This window comes from Gadus morhua, chromosome 7, assembly GCF_902167405.1.
Source record: "Gadus morhua chromosome 7, gadMor3.0, whole genome shotgun sequence".
Classification (NCBI taxonomy): Eukaryota; Metazoa; Chordata; class Actinopteri; order Gadiformes; family Gadidae; genus Gadus; species Gadus morhua.
Genome location: NC_044054.1, coordinates 19,354,669 through 19,371,109, shown reverse-complemented (window position 1 = coordinate 19,371,109; position 16,441 = coordinate 19,354,669). Strand labels below are relative to the sequence as shown.

At 44.2% G+C, this 16,441-nt stretch overlaps 1 protein-coding gene across 1 annotated transcript; it reads left to right on the top strand.

Moving 5' to 3' along the window:
• The first annotated feature begins 134 nt into the window (after positions 1–134).
• On the top strand, positions 135–14,423 carry map6a (microtubule-associated protein 6a). Its single transcript, XM_030362172.1, has 5 exons — positions 135–1,223; positions 7,870–8,086; positions 8,517–8,746; positions 12,058–12,168; positions 13,411–14,423. The coding sequence occupies exons 1-5, from the start codon at positions 490–492 to the stop codon at positions 13,556–13,558; spliced, it is 1,440 nt and encodes a 479-aa protein (XP_030218032.1). The 5' UTR covers positions 135–489; the 3' UTR covers positions 13,559–14,423.
• Positions 14,424–16,441: the final 2,018 nt, after the last annotated feature.

The following is a 16,441-nucleotide window of genomic DNA, read 5'->3' as shown; positions in this document are numbered from 1 at the left end:
GTATTATTATTATTACTACCTAATTGCCTATCTTTAACGTAGTGTAATATAAAGGCTATGTGCATATCACAGCCTAATTGATGTGATGAGCTACAAAGCGTCCCTCCCACATGAGACGCAGGGTGCGTAACGAGTCAGGTTGTTTTCATCCGGTGCCGTTCTGAGCATCTAGGGTGGATGCTGAGCTGGCGGGCGGGGCTTCTCTATTCTCGCTGTGTGTAGCAGCTACAGGACCGGACCCGAGGAGGAGACAGGCAGAAAATAACGACCGAAAAATAAGCTTATTACTGTTTAATGCGAGGCAATTTTGATGTGCACGATGGATGTCTTGAGTGGTTTCCTTTGAACACATTGGAAATCATTTCCACGCAAAACCACCGATTTTTTTCTTGCACATCGCAGATCAGGATACAAGGGCCCTTCGATCATAGGGGGCGATTCGTAACAAATTGAATTGTTTTGGATCGAGGCAATCGAAAATCCGTGATCATGGCGTGGCCCTGCATCACCAGGGCGTGCTGCATGTCCCGCCTTTGGAACCAGCTGGACAAGGCTGACATTGCGGTGCCTTTGGTCTTCACCAAGTATGCTGATGTCTCCGAAATGCAGCACATCCAGCTGCAACCTTCGCTCCATCAAAAACAGGCGCATTACCCGCGTGTGACCATAGCTGCGCAGCCCACCCGGGCAGAGCAGGGCTTCGCGGCTGGCTTACCGCGGAGGAGCGCCTCGGAGGAGCGGGTCAGTAGCTCCGTGATGCGCCAGGACTATAAGGGCAACTGGAGAGTTCGCCCCGAGCCTAGCTGTAAACCCAAAAATGAATACCACAACCCGGAGATCCCCTTTAACACCGAGACACAGTATCAAAAGGATTACAAGCCGTGGCCCATCCCCAAAAGAGGTGACCACCCTTGGATTTCCAAACCCCCCCGCTCCATCTCCGTCGGCGATGATCGGGTCTTAGACCGGTCCAGACACCAGTCCAAACACGGGCTCGCCGAGGTCGACGGTGGCGTGGAGAAGAGCGCCATTGCCGACCAGGTGCAAGAAAAAGACATTTTCCAAAGTTACAGAAAAAAGCGGGTTAACTATAATACCCAGGGGGAGAAGAAGGTGGTCATTAAAGTTGAAGGAGGGCCCACAACAGAGGGCCGAGGCAGGGCAGCAGTTGATGCTCTAAACAGACAAATAAAGGAGGAAGTGACCGGTGGAAGCTCGTACAGGTACGTTTACACTGGACGTTACCGTCCCCTTGTCTCTTATTTATTTGTGGCAATTGACGATGATCATTGACCACCTGATAAGCATTTATGATCAGGTGAGACTCTGTCCAATCAATTATTAGCATTACGACTGGAACTTCCAAGCCAGCTGTGAAGTAGGACTGCAAGATGCTACACTGTCACCACGCCCCTTTCCCCAGATGGTTTAATCAATAAAGCTTAAGGCTCTTATTCTATAAGGAATGAAATAGCCGGAATCCTACACCACAGCTATCTGACATATAGATCCGAACAGCTGACGTGCAAGACAGTAGACCTCCGGACGTGGCTGAGAGATAGTGCTGGTTGCATGGTTCATCTATGGACAGGATGTTTTTAATGTTTCTATCTGTTTCCATGCCTCGGACCCGTTCAGTTGTAGTCTAGTTTATCAAAAATAATGATTTTTTTCGTCATTGGATCTTTGAAATTTGCGTGAATCTAGCCCTCCAATTTATTTCAATCCTCTGATAGAGCCTTCAAATGCATCCAAAAGTCTTGCTATAGAATTCCAGTTGTTGGGCTTGACCTTATCAAAACAAAGACATCATAAAATTACATGAAAATGTACTTATTTTTCATTCCTTAATGCGTCAGTTCTAGTGAGGTCTCCCCCTTAAGCTCAGTTTATTATCTACAGTCAGCATTCGGTTCTAGATAGTTTAACAGCTGCCGTTTACAAAACACATCGTATGTCCATTCCATGTGCCACCGCTGTGTGGTTGGGAAGGCGACTACATTGAGTTTACATTCAGAGAAACCAAGCAATCTGTTCACCACTTTTAATATGAACAGAGGGTCTTCAATCCTTCAACTTCGCAAGTCAGCCTAATTCAATCGAATGGGGAAAGTAGTGAATGTGAAAAGTATCCTCAATTGAACTTGTATATAAAAATATTGCCATGTCACACAAAATGGTGTATAGATCAACGCACACACTCTTGGCAGCTGTCTTGTCTACCCTGGTGCACTTAACTGCAATGGACTAGCTAGGGCCTGCCATTGACGATGCTCACTGTCCAATCATGGTGGCTACTGGACATCCTTCATTCACCTTCCACACATATTGACCCGGGTCTACTGCTCGCACCGAAGGAGTCAATGGCTATGTATGTGCAATTTATTTATTTTGTGTTTAAAAGGTCATTTTTGAGATAACCTCCTGTTTCAACAAGGCTCTACGTTCAAATATACCGGTTGCTACAGGTGACATGGTTGCTGTTAAATCCTCAGGTCTCTTTTTCATTGGTTTTACCATCCCTCAGCGGTCACATAGAAGAATTATTCCCCAAAATAAATGTCCTGTCTGTTAAAGGGGCAACAAGGCAGAGAAGAATGATGAGAGCCACTAGGTGCTGCATAGCTGGCAGGAGTGCTCCTGGTACATTCATAGCACTTCACAAGGTGCAATATAGGTCACATAAAAACAGTAACATACACTACAAAGAGAGGACCATAAATCAGAGATGGGGTGACGGATAAGGACAGAACAGAGTAGTGAGAGAACAAAATTGCTGTGCTTTCTGGAGCCCAGAGAATAGGGCGACTAAGACAAAGACATTGATATTGATATTTTCCTCATACAATAAAAACTATAAACACCCTATTTATTCAATGTGATCACCTAATTCCTTCTGAATGTGTGTGCAGTTAATTTGCCCTTCCAATCAAAACAAAAGAAAAAAAATCACAGTCATGCTCTTGCAACTGAAGGGGCAACTAGGGGTGGCCAGGGGGAACCAATGAGGTGGTGGGGTCTCACCTGCTTCCTGGGGTCCAGGTAGGGTTCACTGTACAGGCTGCGTATCCTCCGGTGCTCCAGGGCTTTGTTGTCGGCTGGCTGGTGCTTGGACTGCACACCCCTTTAGGCATAGTGGTCTCAAGGTTGGGCCTGTCATCATGCGGCTGGTTCTGGGACTTGGCTCGGATCATCCAGTTTTTATCCAAATACATTGCTCTATTCTCCACTGTATCTCATAGCACGGTCGACAGCCAGGTCGACAGCTAGCTTTGGGTTTTGCCGGATTTCGATTAAGACGAAGCTCTACCCTAGACAACGCGACACAAACCCTTCACCTTTTTGAAAAGCTATGTCCCGCCTCACGGAAGACAGTAAAAAAAAAGACCCATCTGCCTTCCATTGGATAGGGTTTTAAGTCTCATCCCTCATTTTAAGGTTAGAAATCCCCCAAAAAAAGTTTAATGCAGCCATTCTGATCTGATACAACACACTGCAGTTATTTTTGGTAGAGTAGCGCGGTTTTGGATTTAAAAATGATCCTCTTTCGTGTGCCAACATAGCCCAGTGTTTATACGGCCTCAGGTCCTCAGTTGCACTCACTCCAGTCTATTATTCTTCAGTCTTTAGTCAAACCAATGATAGAAGTTGAGAAGGTAGTTTGATAACATGAGGTTCTAAATGAGAACTTTGGTTGTTGCATCAAATAGCTAAAGCCATCGAAAGCTATGTGTTACATGTCTGGTTGTCTTGGTGTTGCCTTGTTTCCTATTCTGGCATGAAAACCTCTGGTAGCAGGGTCACCTGTGAATAATCACAATAGATAGTTTACACTACACTGCAGTTACAGGAGAGAGAGAGAGAGAGAGAGAGAGAGAGAGAGAGAGAGAGAGAGAGAGAGAGAGAGAGAGAGAGAGAGAGAGAGAGAGAGAGAGAGAGAGAGAGAGAGAGAGAGAGAGAGAGAGAGAGAGAGAGAGAGAGAGAGAGAGAGATCAGATTTAGAGGTTGCTGTTTAAGGTAAGCCAGGAGGCACCATGGCCTTGCGTGCTAAAAGGCTTCAATCAATGAACACTCACACAGAAGACAGTGAGAAAGGTCAGTCATTTAACATGATCATATTTCCAAATCATCTCTGGCTTACAAATAAAAATGGATCAATATTATATACCATGAATACATAAATACAAAACAGGCGAGTTCCAACACATTCTGAGAGGCACTCCCAGTGCTGGGGGCCTGCAGAGTGAAAGAGAGAACGATAACTCTTGGAATTTTGTGGGAGTATGTGCAATCAATTAATAAAAGTCCTCTTCAAACAACAAAGAGGATTCCTTCCTCTCTATTCATCCCTCAACCATCCCCAGTGGTGATATCCTCCTCAGACGGCCTGAGTGGATGTGATTGCACCATGTTTAAGCCACAGCGGATGATTTTCTGCCGTTCTAGTGGCTCAACATTGTAAGCGCCCCCACGGAGTCGAGGGAGTCCGGAGGAACTGGCCGTAGTTCAGACCTTTCTGGAACATTGTGGCGTGAAGCTCAGCGGTGTGGTACACTGGCCGGCTGCCAAATCCGGTCCATGCCAGTTTATAGTCCTAGCGGAGGAACCTTTAGCAGCGCACACACACACAGAAACATACACACATACACATACACGCACACACACACACATGGGTGCACACATTCATACACACATACACACACAAACACACACGCACGCAAGCACACAGACATTCACACACACACACATGGGTGCACACATTCATACACATACACACACACACACACACACACACGCAAGCACACAGACATTCACACACACACATGCGCGCACACATTCGTACACAAACACGCGCACGCACACATTCATGCACACACACTGTCCCTTGAAGGTTGCGTTCTAAAGCGGCTCTCTACCCCACAGGATGAGGGATAAAGGAGGGTGATGGCGTAGCCGGGCACATGGAGACGTAACCCATGGCAACAACACTCCTCTCATAACTTTGTTTGAGAAAAGGAGAAAAAAAAAAGGGAAAGTCTGAACACAAACAAAGAGGTTATGAACACTGGCTGTTGTCAGGGAGATTATTGTTCTGCTTGATGAGGAGAACAAATTGGTTTCCAGTCAGAGTTAAAATTCGATGAGAATCAAACCGTCGGAGCAACTCTGACTTAGACCAATAGGGAGGAAGGATTTAATCCAGTATCTGTTGTCCACCACTGCAGCTCACTAAGCTCCTCTCATGTAGCATTGGGCTTATTGTTTCATGAAACTTGAACGAAGATTATAGTAGAAATATCGTTTTTTGGAGATTCATTAAGTGCAAGTGGAGGATGACCATCACCTATTCTATGCAAGAGTCCAAAATCAATAGCTTTCCCCTTGTGCTTAGATGGAATGGCAGAATGACTGTAAAAGACAAAAGATTCATTTGAGAAAATGGACACATCGGTACTCTTTGGCCACTCAAGCAGTGGACACTTTGCAGAGTTTACACAGCAGAACTAACGGTGCTAGTGGAAGCGTTGTATTTAACCCTGCACTTTACACGTACCAAGTACAGGCTGACCTTAGAGACACTGGCAGGATTGTTTTGTCATACGTGCGTGACCAGCAGCCATGCCGCTGTGCAGACCGGTGTATGACACTGCCTTCCCCATGTGCTCTCATACTATCTTTATCATCTCCCCCCCCCACCCACCCCTCTCTCTCAACACAAACACACACAGACACATACACGCACAATGCTTTATCGCACACTGCATCTCCTGTTTGACTTGGCCATGGGCTACGGACATGGTTGTGTAACTTGTCTGGTTCGGCAGTATCTTGGCCCAGTCCAGCATTACTGTAAAAATGGACTTCAGTCCTCTTGTGAAATCCGTCTCCGAGTTTTCTACCTCTCTCCTTTAAGGCTCCATCCAGCAGCCATTAAGATGACATAACAACATTTCACTCATCACTGACTTTTATATTGTTCTGACATGTGAAGATTATTACGTAAGTTACTGGAAATTTATGAAAAGAATTACATTGTGAATAGAAGTACATTAGATAATATAAAATGAGATGGATGTAATGTATTATTCCGAGACGGGACCTTTGGGTGACACGGCAGAATGTCTGACACATTGTAAACACATTTCATGATGGATTACATCAAAGTCATGTACAATGTTGTTATTAAGTCATGAGCACCACAGAAGATATGAAATATAAGAAATTAAGGATTAGGATAATTAAAGTAAATTACATTGAAAAATAAAAGCAAAAATGGATAAAATAGAAAAGTTTCATTGGTTATATTCGAATGATCTACTAATATTTTTCTATAGTCTATTTATTCTTCATATTAAAAAAAATCCTGCAGTTTGTTTTGTATTTTTTGCACAGTCACCACAGGATGCCAGGCCCTTAGTGTCGAACACCCACCAATATCAAAGCTCCGTTCTCTCTCAGCAGAGACCTTGGCCGACAACCTTCAATGCTGTTTCCTCTCCGCTGAGCTGAGACTCCCACAACTACAATCTTTCTCCACAGCATTATGGATTTCTATGTTATTTCATATCGGTGCTGACTTGCCTAATGAGTACAGTGTTCCTGCTGTGTGTCTCTCTCTCGCCCTCTCTCTCTCTCTCTCTCTCTCTCTCTCTCTCTCTCTCTCTCTCTCTCTCTCTCTCTCTCTCTCTCTCTCTCTCTCTCTGCTGTATCCGCCTTAATAATAGATTCCCTTAATTCAGTCCTTCCCATCACTGGCGTTGCCTTTGTGGGAGAATGAAACAGTGGGCTTTTCACTTGCCAGTTCAGCGGAACGGGGAACCGTACATTGTTTGCATTTGTGGGGGTTGGAGTTTTTTGAACAATTGCTGTTTTTAAGCAAATATGCTTGAAAAGCATTGGTCTTTATTCAGCGGCTGTCATGTAATAAATTACAACAAAGCAAAGAACAACCATGCAGTCGCGCTTTCGAAGAGGAGGGTTGTTTGCAAAATGCTGATAAGTCCCTGTTTACTATTCTAGTTCAAATGAGAATAACAAAATGCGCTGCTTTAAAGTTAGTAAAATTTTTTCCAAAGGAACCGTTTCTAACCCTTAGTCCTTTTTTATGTTATATGATATTGTGCGATCTTGTTAATCTGATTCATAAAACAATCCCCGAAGATATTTTTCTATGAGAAACTTTTAAGAATTACACACACTAGCGTAAGTCTGTATTTGATCAAATTAAGATAAACCAAATGTATGTGAGTTGGGATTGGAAGATATGGAGACATTGGTGCAAAGTACATGAGGTGCAAAATACAAAATTTGTTATCGGTCATCAGAAATAAAAGGGGTACAATGACTTGAGTTTTTCAATCTGTACAGAACTGATTTGGTTCTGACGCGGTAACAATGGCTTCCTACAGAACAGCAGACACCTGCAGTCCTCCAAGTCAAACCGTGATATAATATAGGGAACACAGGCTTTAACCCAGGTCCCTCCATCTCACTCTTCATGTGAGTCCAAGTCCAGTTCCTTACCTGGCCATTCTGTCTGGACACAGAAGGACGAAACAGCATTCTGCCTTGACAAAGGATTTCAAGCAATGATTTAACTTTTAAAACACGCAAAAACAAAATGCTTGTGTTCACATCCTCCTTCACAACCCCGGCTTCTCTGTGATTCAATAACCTTAACAGCTTGTGTTCCGAGTCCTACAGCTACTCTGCACGATTCAGCTGTGTTTCATCATCATTTAATATTTGCAATGTTGACATAGTTGCAATTCGATTGATGATCTCCTATCGCCAAATTCCCCCCCCCCCCCCCCCCCCCCCCCCCCCCCCCCCCCCCCCCCCCCCCCCCCCCCCCTGTTCCCCCCACAGCACGGAGTTCAAGGCCTACAAGGACGTGAAGCCAACCAAGATGATCCGAGCCAAGTCCCAGTACCTGCCGCCTGACGACAGGCCCAACCTGGAGACCAGCTACAGCAACTCCTACCAGGGTGTGCAGTCCAAGCCCCAGCCGGCCGACAACAAAGCCCTTGAGCGCCGGAGGATACGCAGCCTGTACAGCGAACCCTACCTGGACCCCAGTAAACAGGTGAGGCCCCACCACCTCATTGGTTCCCCCCTGGCCACTCCTTGTTATCCTCTGCAGTTGCAAGATGTTGGCTGTGGATTTCTGGAGAGTGCAACTTGCATGTGAGGTTCAGAACGATCAAAGAATTCATTTAAAAGTGGAGTGGCTTCCACAATCCAAGGGCTGCAGCACGACAGATGGACGGAGAGCCGAGAGGGCAGTAGGAAATCACATCACAAGGTGCCATTTACGTTGTATCTTTCATGAGTAGCAGTGGTGCACATGAATATCAAAAGCAGGAAAATACTAATTTAAAAGGTCTCGTAGCGTTGTACATGTGGAATGTGTCGGTCGACTGGGGATAGTACAGTAGTTACGATCAGATCCCAGCAGTGATAGGGATGGAGGGTTGCGGGCTTCTCACTGACCCCCGGCTCTTCATGGCTCCCAGTCGGACAGGTACAGCGCCACCCGCACCAAGCCCAAGAAGGCCGGCGGCGCCGCCAAGACGGCGGGGGGCCCGGGCAAGCCGGTGAAGAAGGCCAGGCAGGACAAGCAGGGCGCCGTGCTGAAGGGGTCCAAGAAGAAGGCCCCGGAGGAGGGGCCCGCCGGGCCCCCCGCTGCCCCGGGGGACAAGGAGAAAAGTAAAGAGATGAACAACAAACTGGCTGAGGCAAAAGAGTAAAAAAACATTTAGCACTACTTCTATCCTTTCTTTCTCTTTTTCTTTGGGGAGGGGGTGGGGGTGGGGGGTGAGCATACACACCTCTTTGTTCTCACACCTCTGCCTCCCTCCACTCTCTCACTCTCTAATTGGCTATTTCACTTCCTCCCCCTTCAAGCCCCTCCGCTCTCATTTCTCACTCCCTCTCTCTCTCTCTCTCTCTCTCTCTCTCTCTCTCTCTCTCTCTCTCTCTCTCTCTCTCTCTCTCTCTCTCTCTCCCTCTCTCTCTCTCTCTCTCTCTCTCTCTCTCTCTCTCTCTCTCTCTCTCTCTCTCTCTCTCATCTCTCTCTCTCTCTCTGGCTCTCCGTTTAACCTTGCAAAGTAACCACTACCTCTTGGCTGTGCGTGTGCTTAAGCTGCACAATTAAATGTATCCTATAATCTAAACAGGACATGATGTCATTGCTCCTCCCAGCTCAAACGAGACCTCTATGGTCCCGGCCGGGCAGGAGCCTCCACTTCCTCCGTCGCCCCCCCCCCCCCCCCCCCCACCCCCCTCTGCTCCTGCGCTGCCTCATCTTTTGGTTGCCAAGGCTACCAGCTGCCTGGCTAGCCACAGGATGGGTCTCTTGTACTTTTTTGCATGGGTCCATCCACAAACAATTCTGCAAAGTTGACATCCATCGACGGAGCAGGTTTGCTTTGTTTGCGTCTATCAAGGGTTTGTCAGGAGAATAATGGATCTCTAATTTGGCGCCATGGAAACCAACCTCTGTGTACGTCTCATAATAATAATAACAATGACGAGCAAAGCAACTCCTCCTGACATCTTTGATAGATGTGCTGCTTGGCAAGTGGTTCCATGCTTGGTCATGTAGCCTGCTCTGCCTCTCTCCGTCTCTCTACTGCTCTCTGCGTGGCTGTGAATGCAGAGCAACAAGCCGGGCTGATGATGTTTGACGGAAATGCTTTGTTGTTTTATCATTGTTTTGTTTTTTTGCATTGTGTAAAGAACTGAATAGCTCTCAACCAACAACATCAAGTGGTGCTTAGTTGAATTCAAGTGGTGTGTTCGTTGTGCTCATCGTTAGCTCGCGTAGCTTCCATCCCGCGACATTAACACGAGATTGGCTCCTCACAAGGGGTTGTTGTGTTCAAGGTCACAGCTCCCTGTTTCTGATAAGGCTCACCGTACGGCCCCCCACCCAGCTGGGAGCCCTCGTCTGATGCATGTACTGTACCGTCGTTTGCAGAACACATTAACAAGGTTTTGTCAATTGCAAAGTTAAGGTAATGATGTAACTTTGACTTGTCCTTTTGATGCTGACAATAGTACTGGCCATAGCCGCCTGTAAATTCTCCCATTCATAATCTTTATTGACAAGACATATTTAGTGCACAGCAACACACACACACACACACACACACAACCCCCCCCCCCCACACACACACACACACAGCTAGGGTGAACTGTGACCTATAGAATTCGCTACACATGAACCCTTTAAATGCAACAACTTAATCTAGTGGTAACCTCACTCACCTATATGTATGTGTTTGTAGAGGGAAGGATCTATCCTATTTTCTTGGTTAAAGATGACTTATTCATCAGAATATTCATCCTTTACACCCCAGTAATGATATGAGGCATCATCTATGTTATGCTGAGTTTGAATGCAGTCTTTGTGGACTCTGACTTTGCTGTTCATTGTTCTTTCTTCCGACTGCATGTTATTCTGCTTGTCTTACAATAAGCCCATGTTTTTGTTGGACAATGGCTGATAGTTGAACCAGGAGCACTTTCCATTGTGTAGTGTAAGGGAATTGGGTTCGATTATTTTGCCAGGTTGGGCAATTTGAAAACAGTTTGCAATTGCTTGGCGATGAGAGGTATACCAAAGTATGCCGAATAATACGATATTTCAAATTTGTGTGTCCAAAGTAAGAAAGGTAAAAAGCTAGTTGTATTTTTGCAGTAACTTATTGTATATATCTTAATATGGCCGATAGAGCTCTGCATGGGCTTAGGTCTTACGCAACACATGGCTAAATGGCTGTTTTCTGTACGTCTTAGCGTTGAAGGAACTTTCATTTTGTTTACGCCCCTTGGTTTTGTCGAGGATAGACCACAATGGCAGAGCATTGTACATTGTGAAAGGCCTGCCCTGCCTCATGGCTCGCCCATCACTGTACCCCGCCCCACTTCAATCACCCACTCCAGCACCCTCACCCAACTCAGCACCCTCACCCACCACCACCACCACCACCCTGCCACCACCGCCTCCGACAAGGGCACCCGGTACACTGTTTTCCATCACCTCTGCCAACCTGCATCGCTCGGTGACCCATTCCAAAGGGTGACACTGACCATTTCTATCTATATTTATCATTACCACCGCTACCATAGCTGATCTTGTGACACCATGGCTGATCATGTGACACCGTAAAGCATGAGGCTCATTGTCATTTTGTAGCCTTTGGTTTCCAGGGGAGGCTTGTGTGAGGGTCCGGTTTGGGGAAGTGTATGTAAACAGTGGTTAGATCACTTACGGGGCTATTATTATAGTCATTATTAATTATTATCATTCTTAGGCAAACCAGGATAGAAAGTGTGGTAAAGAAAGTGACGTGTTGGGCAAGAAATATATATACATATATATTTTACTGTGACGTGCTTGTGTTGCATATATTTAATGAAATGCACAAATAAATGCCAAAAGTAGAAAAAAAGCAGTGTGTTCTTGGGTCTTTTGTTGAGAAATACAGAGATAGCACTGCTAAGATTGCAGATATGTGCTTGTATGCTTCACCTCTTCCACTCCTTACCTTGGTGAGATAGATCATATCATTTAATGATTATCATCCACATGGAAGAGAATTTCGCTCTTGCTCACTATTATTTTTTGCATATTTAATACTGGTACCATATTCTGGCATAAGTTCTTATGGCTTTTCAGCTTCATGCATATTGCGTTCACGTGAGGAACCGAAGAAAATATGATTCAGGCACTGAATATATTCAGACCACTCGTTCAAATTGGGTAGCAACATGCATGTAACAAACAAGTCCAAGAACCAAATTCCAGAATAAAAAGGCATGTGATTCTCTATGAGCCTGGCCATATTTACACAAATAATGCAATGATGTATATATGTTACATATTTAATTTAACATCAGATGTGTTTGATATGTTAAGATATTGAATGAAACCCATCGTAATTAACTCCTTATCTTCAGGTAACATGGATGGCCTATGTTTGAGTAAGTCTTGCTGTTTGAGCATTGTGTTTCAGAGTGCTAATGAGTGACATTCTGATTCATTTAAAGGGTTGTGCTAAAACAGCACCACTACATACAACTCTGCCAGCCAATCCGAGACATTGGCTGGGTGCAGACCCTAAAGCAACACCTGTGGGGCTGTACGCTACCAGATCCCAGGTAATGACAAATTACTACAACACAACAAGAAACCGACAACAACAACAACAACAACAACAACCGCAAGCCCCAATTACCACCCATTCCCATTCATACATGCCCAAGAAGGAGCCGAACCCTTCCAAGTTTATTGTCACAGCAGCACACTTGCGTCTCTGTGGTCACCGATCGCATACTCGATCCAAGCGAGGTTCCGATATTTCGTCTTTCATGTACGTGAACACGCCCAACACTCCAGAATGCCCATTCAGACATTCAACTAAAAATAGACATTGCATGTATTTTCTCCCATATGGAAACTATAGTGTCCGGGAGGAAATGGGTCTCTCTGCAATGCATGCCGGCTCTGTCCTACATGCAAGATGCAAGGCCATCTTACGTTGCTTATGCGCAGGAAGCCTTGGGTTCTCTCAAGTCATCGCTGGTCATCCGCGAAACATCTGCCCGTTGTGGACTGGGATGAAGCCAGGATGCCGGGCATAACCCATTGCACGGTTGCATGAATATGATGGTTGAATTGTTTAATTTTTTGATGATCACAATGGAGGGATCATCCGACCCTTTCCGATTTTAAGATTTACCTACTATGCATTTTCTGCCGATGATTTGTTATATTGGACTCTGTGAAACTTATCTTCAATTTTTTGTTGAATCTTGAATTGTTTTACTTTCTTCTTCTCTGGAAACACATTATTTCACTCAATTTATTCGTTCCATTCAACAGTTTTTGGGGTATTATCTCTTGAGTGTTTTAAGTATTGAATACTTTTCATTGTTAAATTAAACTGAGGGTAAGTATGAATTGGAACTGGCTCCGGCTGGCTCTTTTGAAGAAGACTATAAAGAGAATGGTCTGTAATGCCCTTGCTGTATTTGATACTATAGCTATATATAATACGAATGCAACTTGGATTAACTTTAACCATCCGGTTATAAAGATACAAACCAATACAAATTTAGATTGTTAAACCTTTGGGTGTTGATTCTTGGCAAATGCCAACAGGATCCCCATGGTTTAATTCAACTTTTCAAAAGTACCAATGACTACTTTCTGTTCTATAGTCATTCTCTCCACATCTATCATCCCGAATGAGTGCTAAAGAGTGCTCAGCCACACAGATGTTGATGATCTGGAGTTATGCCTCATCCTGTGTTTGTGTTTTTGTCTCTCTCTCTCGCTCTCTCTCTGTCTCTCTCTCCCTCTTTCTTCTTCTTCGTTGGTATGTAAACTGTGCGCTAAAGGGAAGCTCATGACGAGGGTCTCCGAGCCGATCATCGTGGTGCCCAGGGTGCTGCAGGAGGAGAGTCAGAACCTCTCGTGGTAAGACCCGAGCCCCGCCGGACCACTGGGGTGGTCCGCTTCGCGCCTGACGTAAAACCGGCGGATTAGCACACCGACTATCCAAACCCAAGCAACAGCACTTACAGTGTAAGATGGCAGGAGATATCAGTAGTAGTGTACATATATAATGGTTTGGGTAACGCTTTATTTCGCAGACTGTTATTTCCTCATAAAATATCTAAGTGATGATAATAATACAAAACAACAAAACCATGAATACAAATTATTTTGGGAGTGATTAATACAAAGGTAAAATGGAGAAAAAACACTTGTACAGAAATTATCTAGTAAAGTCTGTATATGGGTTTTCAGTAACCACACTAACACTAGGAAGTTCAATATCAACGATGATGATTGTATCATATGCATATAATATATATTTATCAGATATTAACAAATTAAAGAAGGCTGTGATATTTTTCTTTGGCAAAGATTTTATATATAGAATTCTTACCTACCGGTAAAGTTCAGGGTGCATATGTGTACAGTAAACAACCAAACAGAACCTAGTTCATGAATAGTCTACATTTTACCTTCATATTGATCTGTGATGAATTTAAATGATGGAATAGCCTGTAAAATAAAGTGTTACCATGACGACGTGTGACTAGGTTATATTTAGCAAAAGAGATTATTGCTCCATAACCCTAAAAGCTTCCTCTTCGCCAAAAAGATCACATACTGTAGGTCACAAGCATGTTTGAAACATGTCTCACGTTTCTCATCCAATGCATTATTCCATCGGTGCTATATATTAATTTCAGGTCACATTATATTGTTTTCAAAACAATGTTTTAATGGGAAATCTGTTCAGAATAACCACACCATTAAGTGCTTCCATAAATGTATAACAAAAAAACTGAAATTGATGTATGTGAATCAGTTTAAATGTAAATAAACACGCTTGAAAGTTGCTATCTTCTATTGTCGTTCTGTCAGTGGCCCCCCAGCTATTGTTGTTTATGTTGGGGGTGCAGCCTCACAGTCAGAGTGGCCCGGGTTCTAACAGGACCTTTGTGTGTGTGTTCTATGTTTTTGAGAGGGTTTCCTCCCCCTGAAAGTACACACTAAGGTGTTCCTCCCATAGGCCACTGGCTTGGCATGGCAACTCTCAAAGTCAAAGATTATGAAGCATACAGAACAGACAGTGTTGGTTATGGTTATTTCTCATTACTAACCAGAGGGTTGTGTTTCTCCTTCCATTGACCAGTGGGTGAGGCCTACACCCTCAACAGTGACATTGCTATGTAAAATAATAACATTTCCTATCACTGCTATGGTCTTGGATGGCTCCATCTTACCCGTAATGTTTTAATTCACACTATCAATGGCTCCCCTACTAAAATCTGTCTCTTTAAGTCTGTTAAAAAGAAACCAGAGGTAAAAACAGAATGTCTTATCCGTCTGATATATAAAAAGAAAATCCAGGGATGTTTTGGCAATTTATTTTGGCACTGCAACAGACTATATTTAATTGAAGAGGTGCAGTACAGAGAGCTGCAACTGGGGGTGTATCTGAGATAAGGTGAGGTGGTTGGTCTTTATGAGTGTGCTTTTTTTTTATTTTAGAAGAGGCGCCTTGTTAAACTTCACTTACCTGATTTGTATGGTTACAATTGTTAATAGTTGACATGGATGAGTTCTACTAAATACTAGTCAACTATGAACTACGTGGCTTCTAAATGGATAGTCTGGCCTCAAGGAATCCCAAACATACACAAAAACAGGATAGCATGGCTGAACAGATATCCGTATAATCATTCGATTACATTTCTACTTGATAGCATCATTGTATTTCCAGGCTAGCTCAAGTACAAGCTACACACCACTTAGAAAGGCACGTATTTGGTTCTGGCCAAAGACCATAGGTTATCTTCAAGGTTATTACACAGAGGAACAATGGACCATAATAGCACCATGTGGATCTAGATAAATGGGTTGGTTCATCTCCATTATCTATCGATAAAGGCCTCACAACTAAGGACCAAGTAAGTAAAGTAATTGAGGCTATCATGTCCGCAAAATACTACTAGGATATTATTGTTTGACTCAAAAGGTTGTGGGGTCAAATACGATGGCAGCAGTCTACACATCCAAGATGCCTAGCCCTACCGGATCATAACTGAAATATATGTACAGTCAATGTCCCTTTGGTCAAAGGTCTCTGCTGAATGACTAAAAACCTGTATACATTTCTTAATTCTGCACTCTCTACCCTACCATCAGAATTCCCCTGTGTAACCGAGAAGACTTAATGTAATTATGCTCCTCAAGGATCCTTTAGCTGAGGCTCTGGCCTGGTTATGTACACTGCAGAGATGTTTGAGTGCTAATTAGCCCTGACCTGTGAGAGGTAGGGTCCAGTGTAAAAGCCTTGGGACACACTCAGTCACCCAGTCATGTATACATACATACACACTCTCTCTCTCTCTCTCTCTCTCTCTCTCTCTCTCTCTCTCTCTCTCTCTCTCTCTCTCTCTCTCTCTCTCTCTCTCTCTCTCTCTCTCTCTCTCTCTCTCTCTCTCTCTCTCTCTCTCTCTCTCTCTCTCTCTCTCTCTCGCACGCACACACACACACAAAAAAAATCAAGGACGAAGGCTTCTGGTTCAGGGGCACACTGACCCAAAGGAATTGGGAAGGGGAGGTAAGCTGAAGAGGAACAGGGGCTCTGGGATGAGGTAAAGGCCATACACGTTGGATAGGCTACATAACAACGCTGAAGGCATGAATCAAACTAAACACCTGAAAATATGCATTGCAGGTCTTTAAATCTGCAACTTGAATCAGATCTTTTTACTCCAAAGCAAACCTGATATCGGGCCTAGGAGTTGTGACGCAATCTGCCTATAAGGTCGTTTTGTATCATTTAGCAATTTAACATTTCGTTTGTGCAGCAATTATGAACGCGCGCACACACACACACACACACAC

Excerpts from the sequence above, each read along its gene's own strand:
- map6a (XM_030362172.1), top strand. The coding sequence starts at position 490 with ATGGCGTGGCCCTGCATCACCAGGGCGTGCTGCATGTCCCGCCTTTGG. Across the intron at positions 1,224-7,869 it reads ACCGGTGGAAGCTCGTACAG|CACGGAGTTCAAGGCCTACA; the intron begins GTACGTTTACAC and ends TTCCCCCCACAG. Across the intron at positions 8,747-12,057 it reads AAACTGGCTGAGGCAAAAGA|GGTTGTGCTAAAACAGCACC; the intron begins GTAAAAAAACAT and ends ATTCATTTAAAG.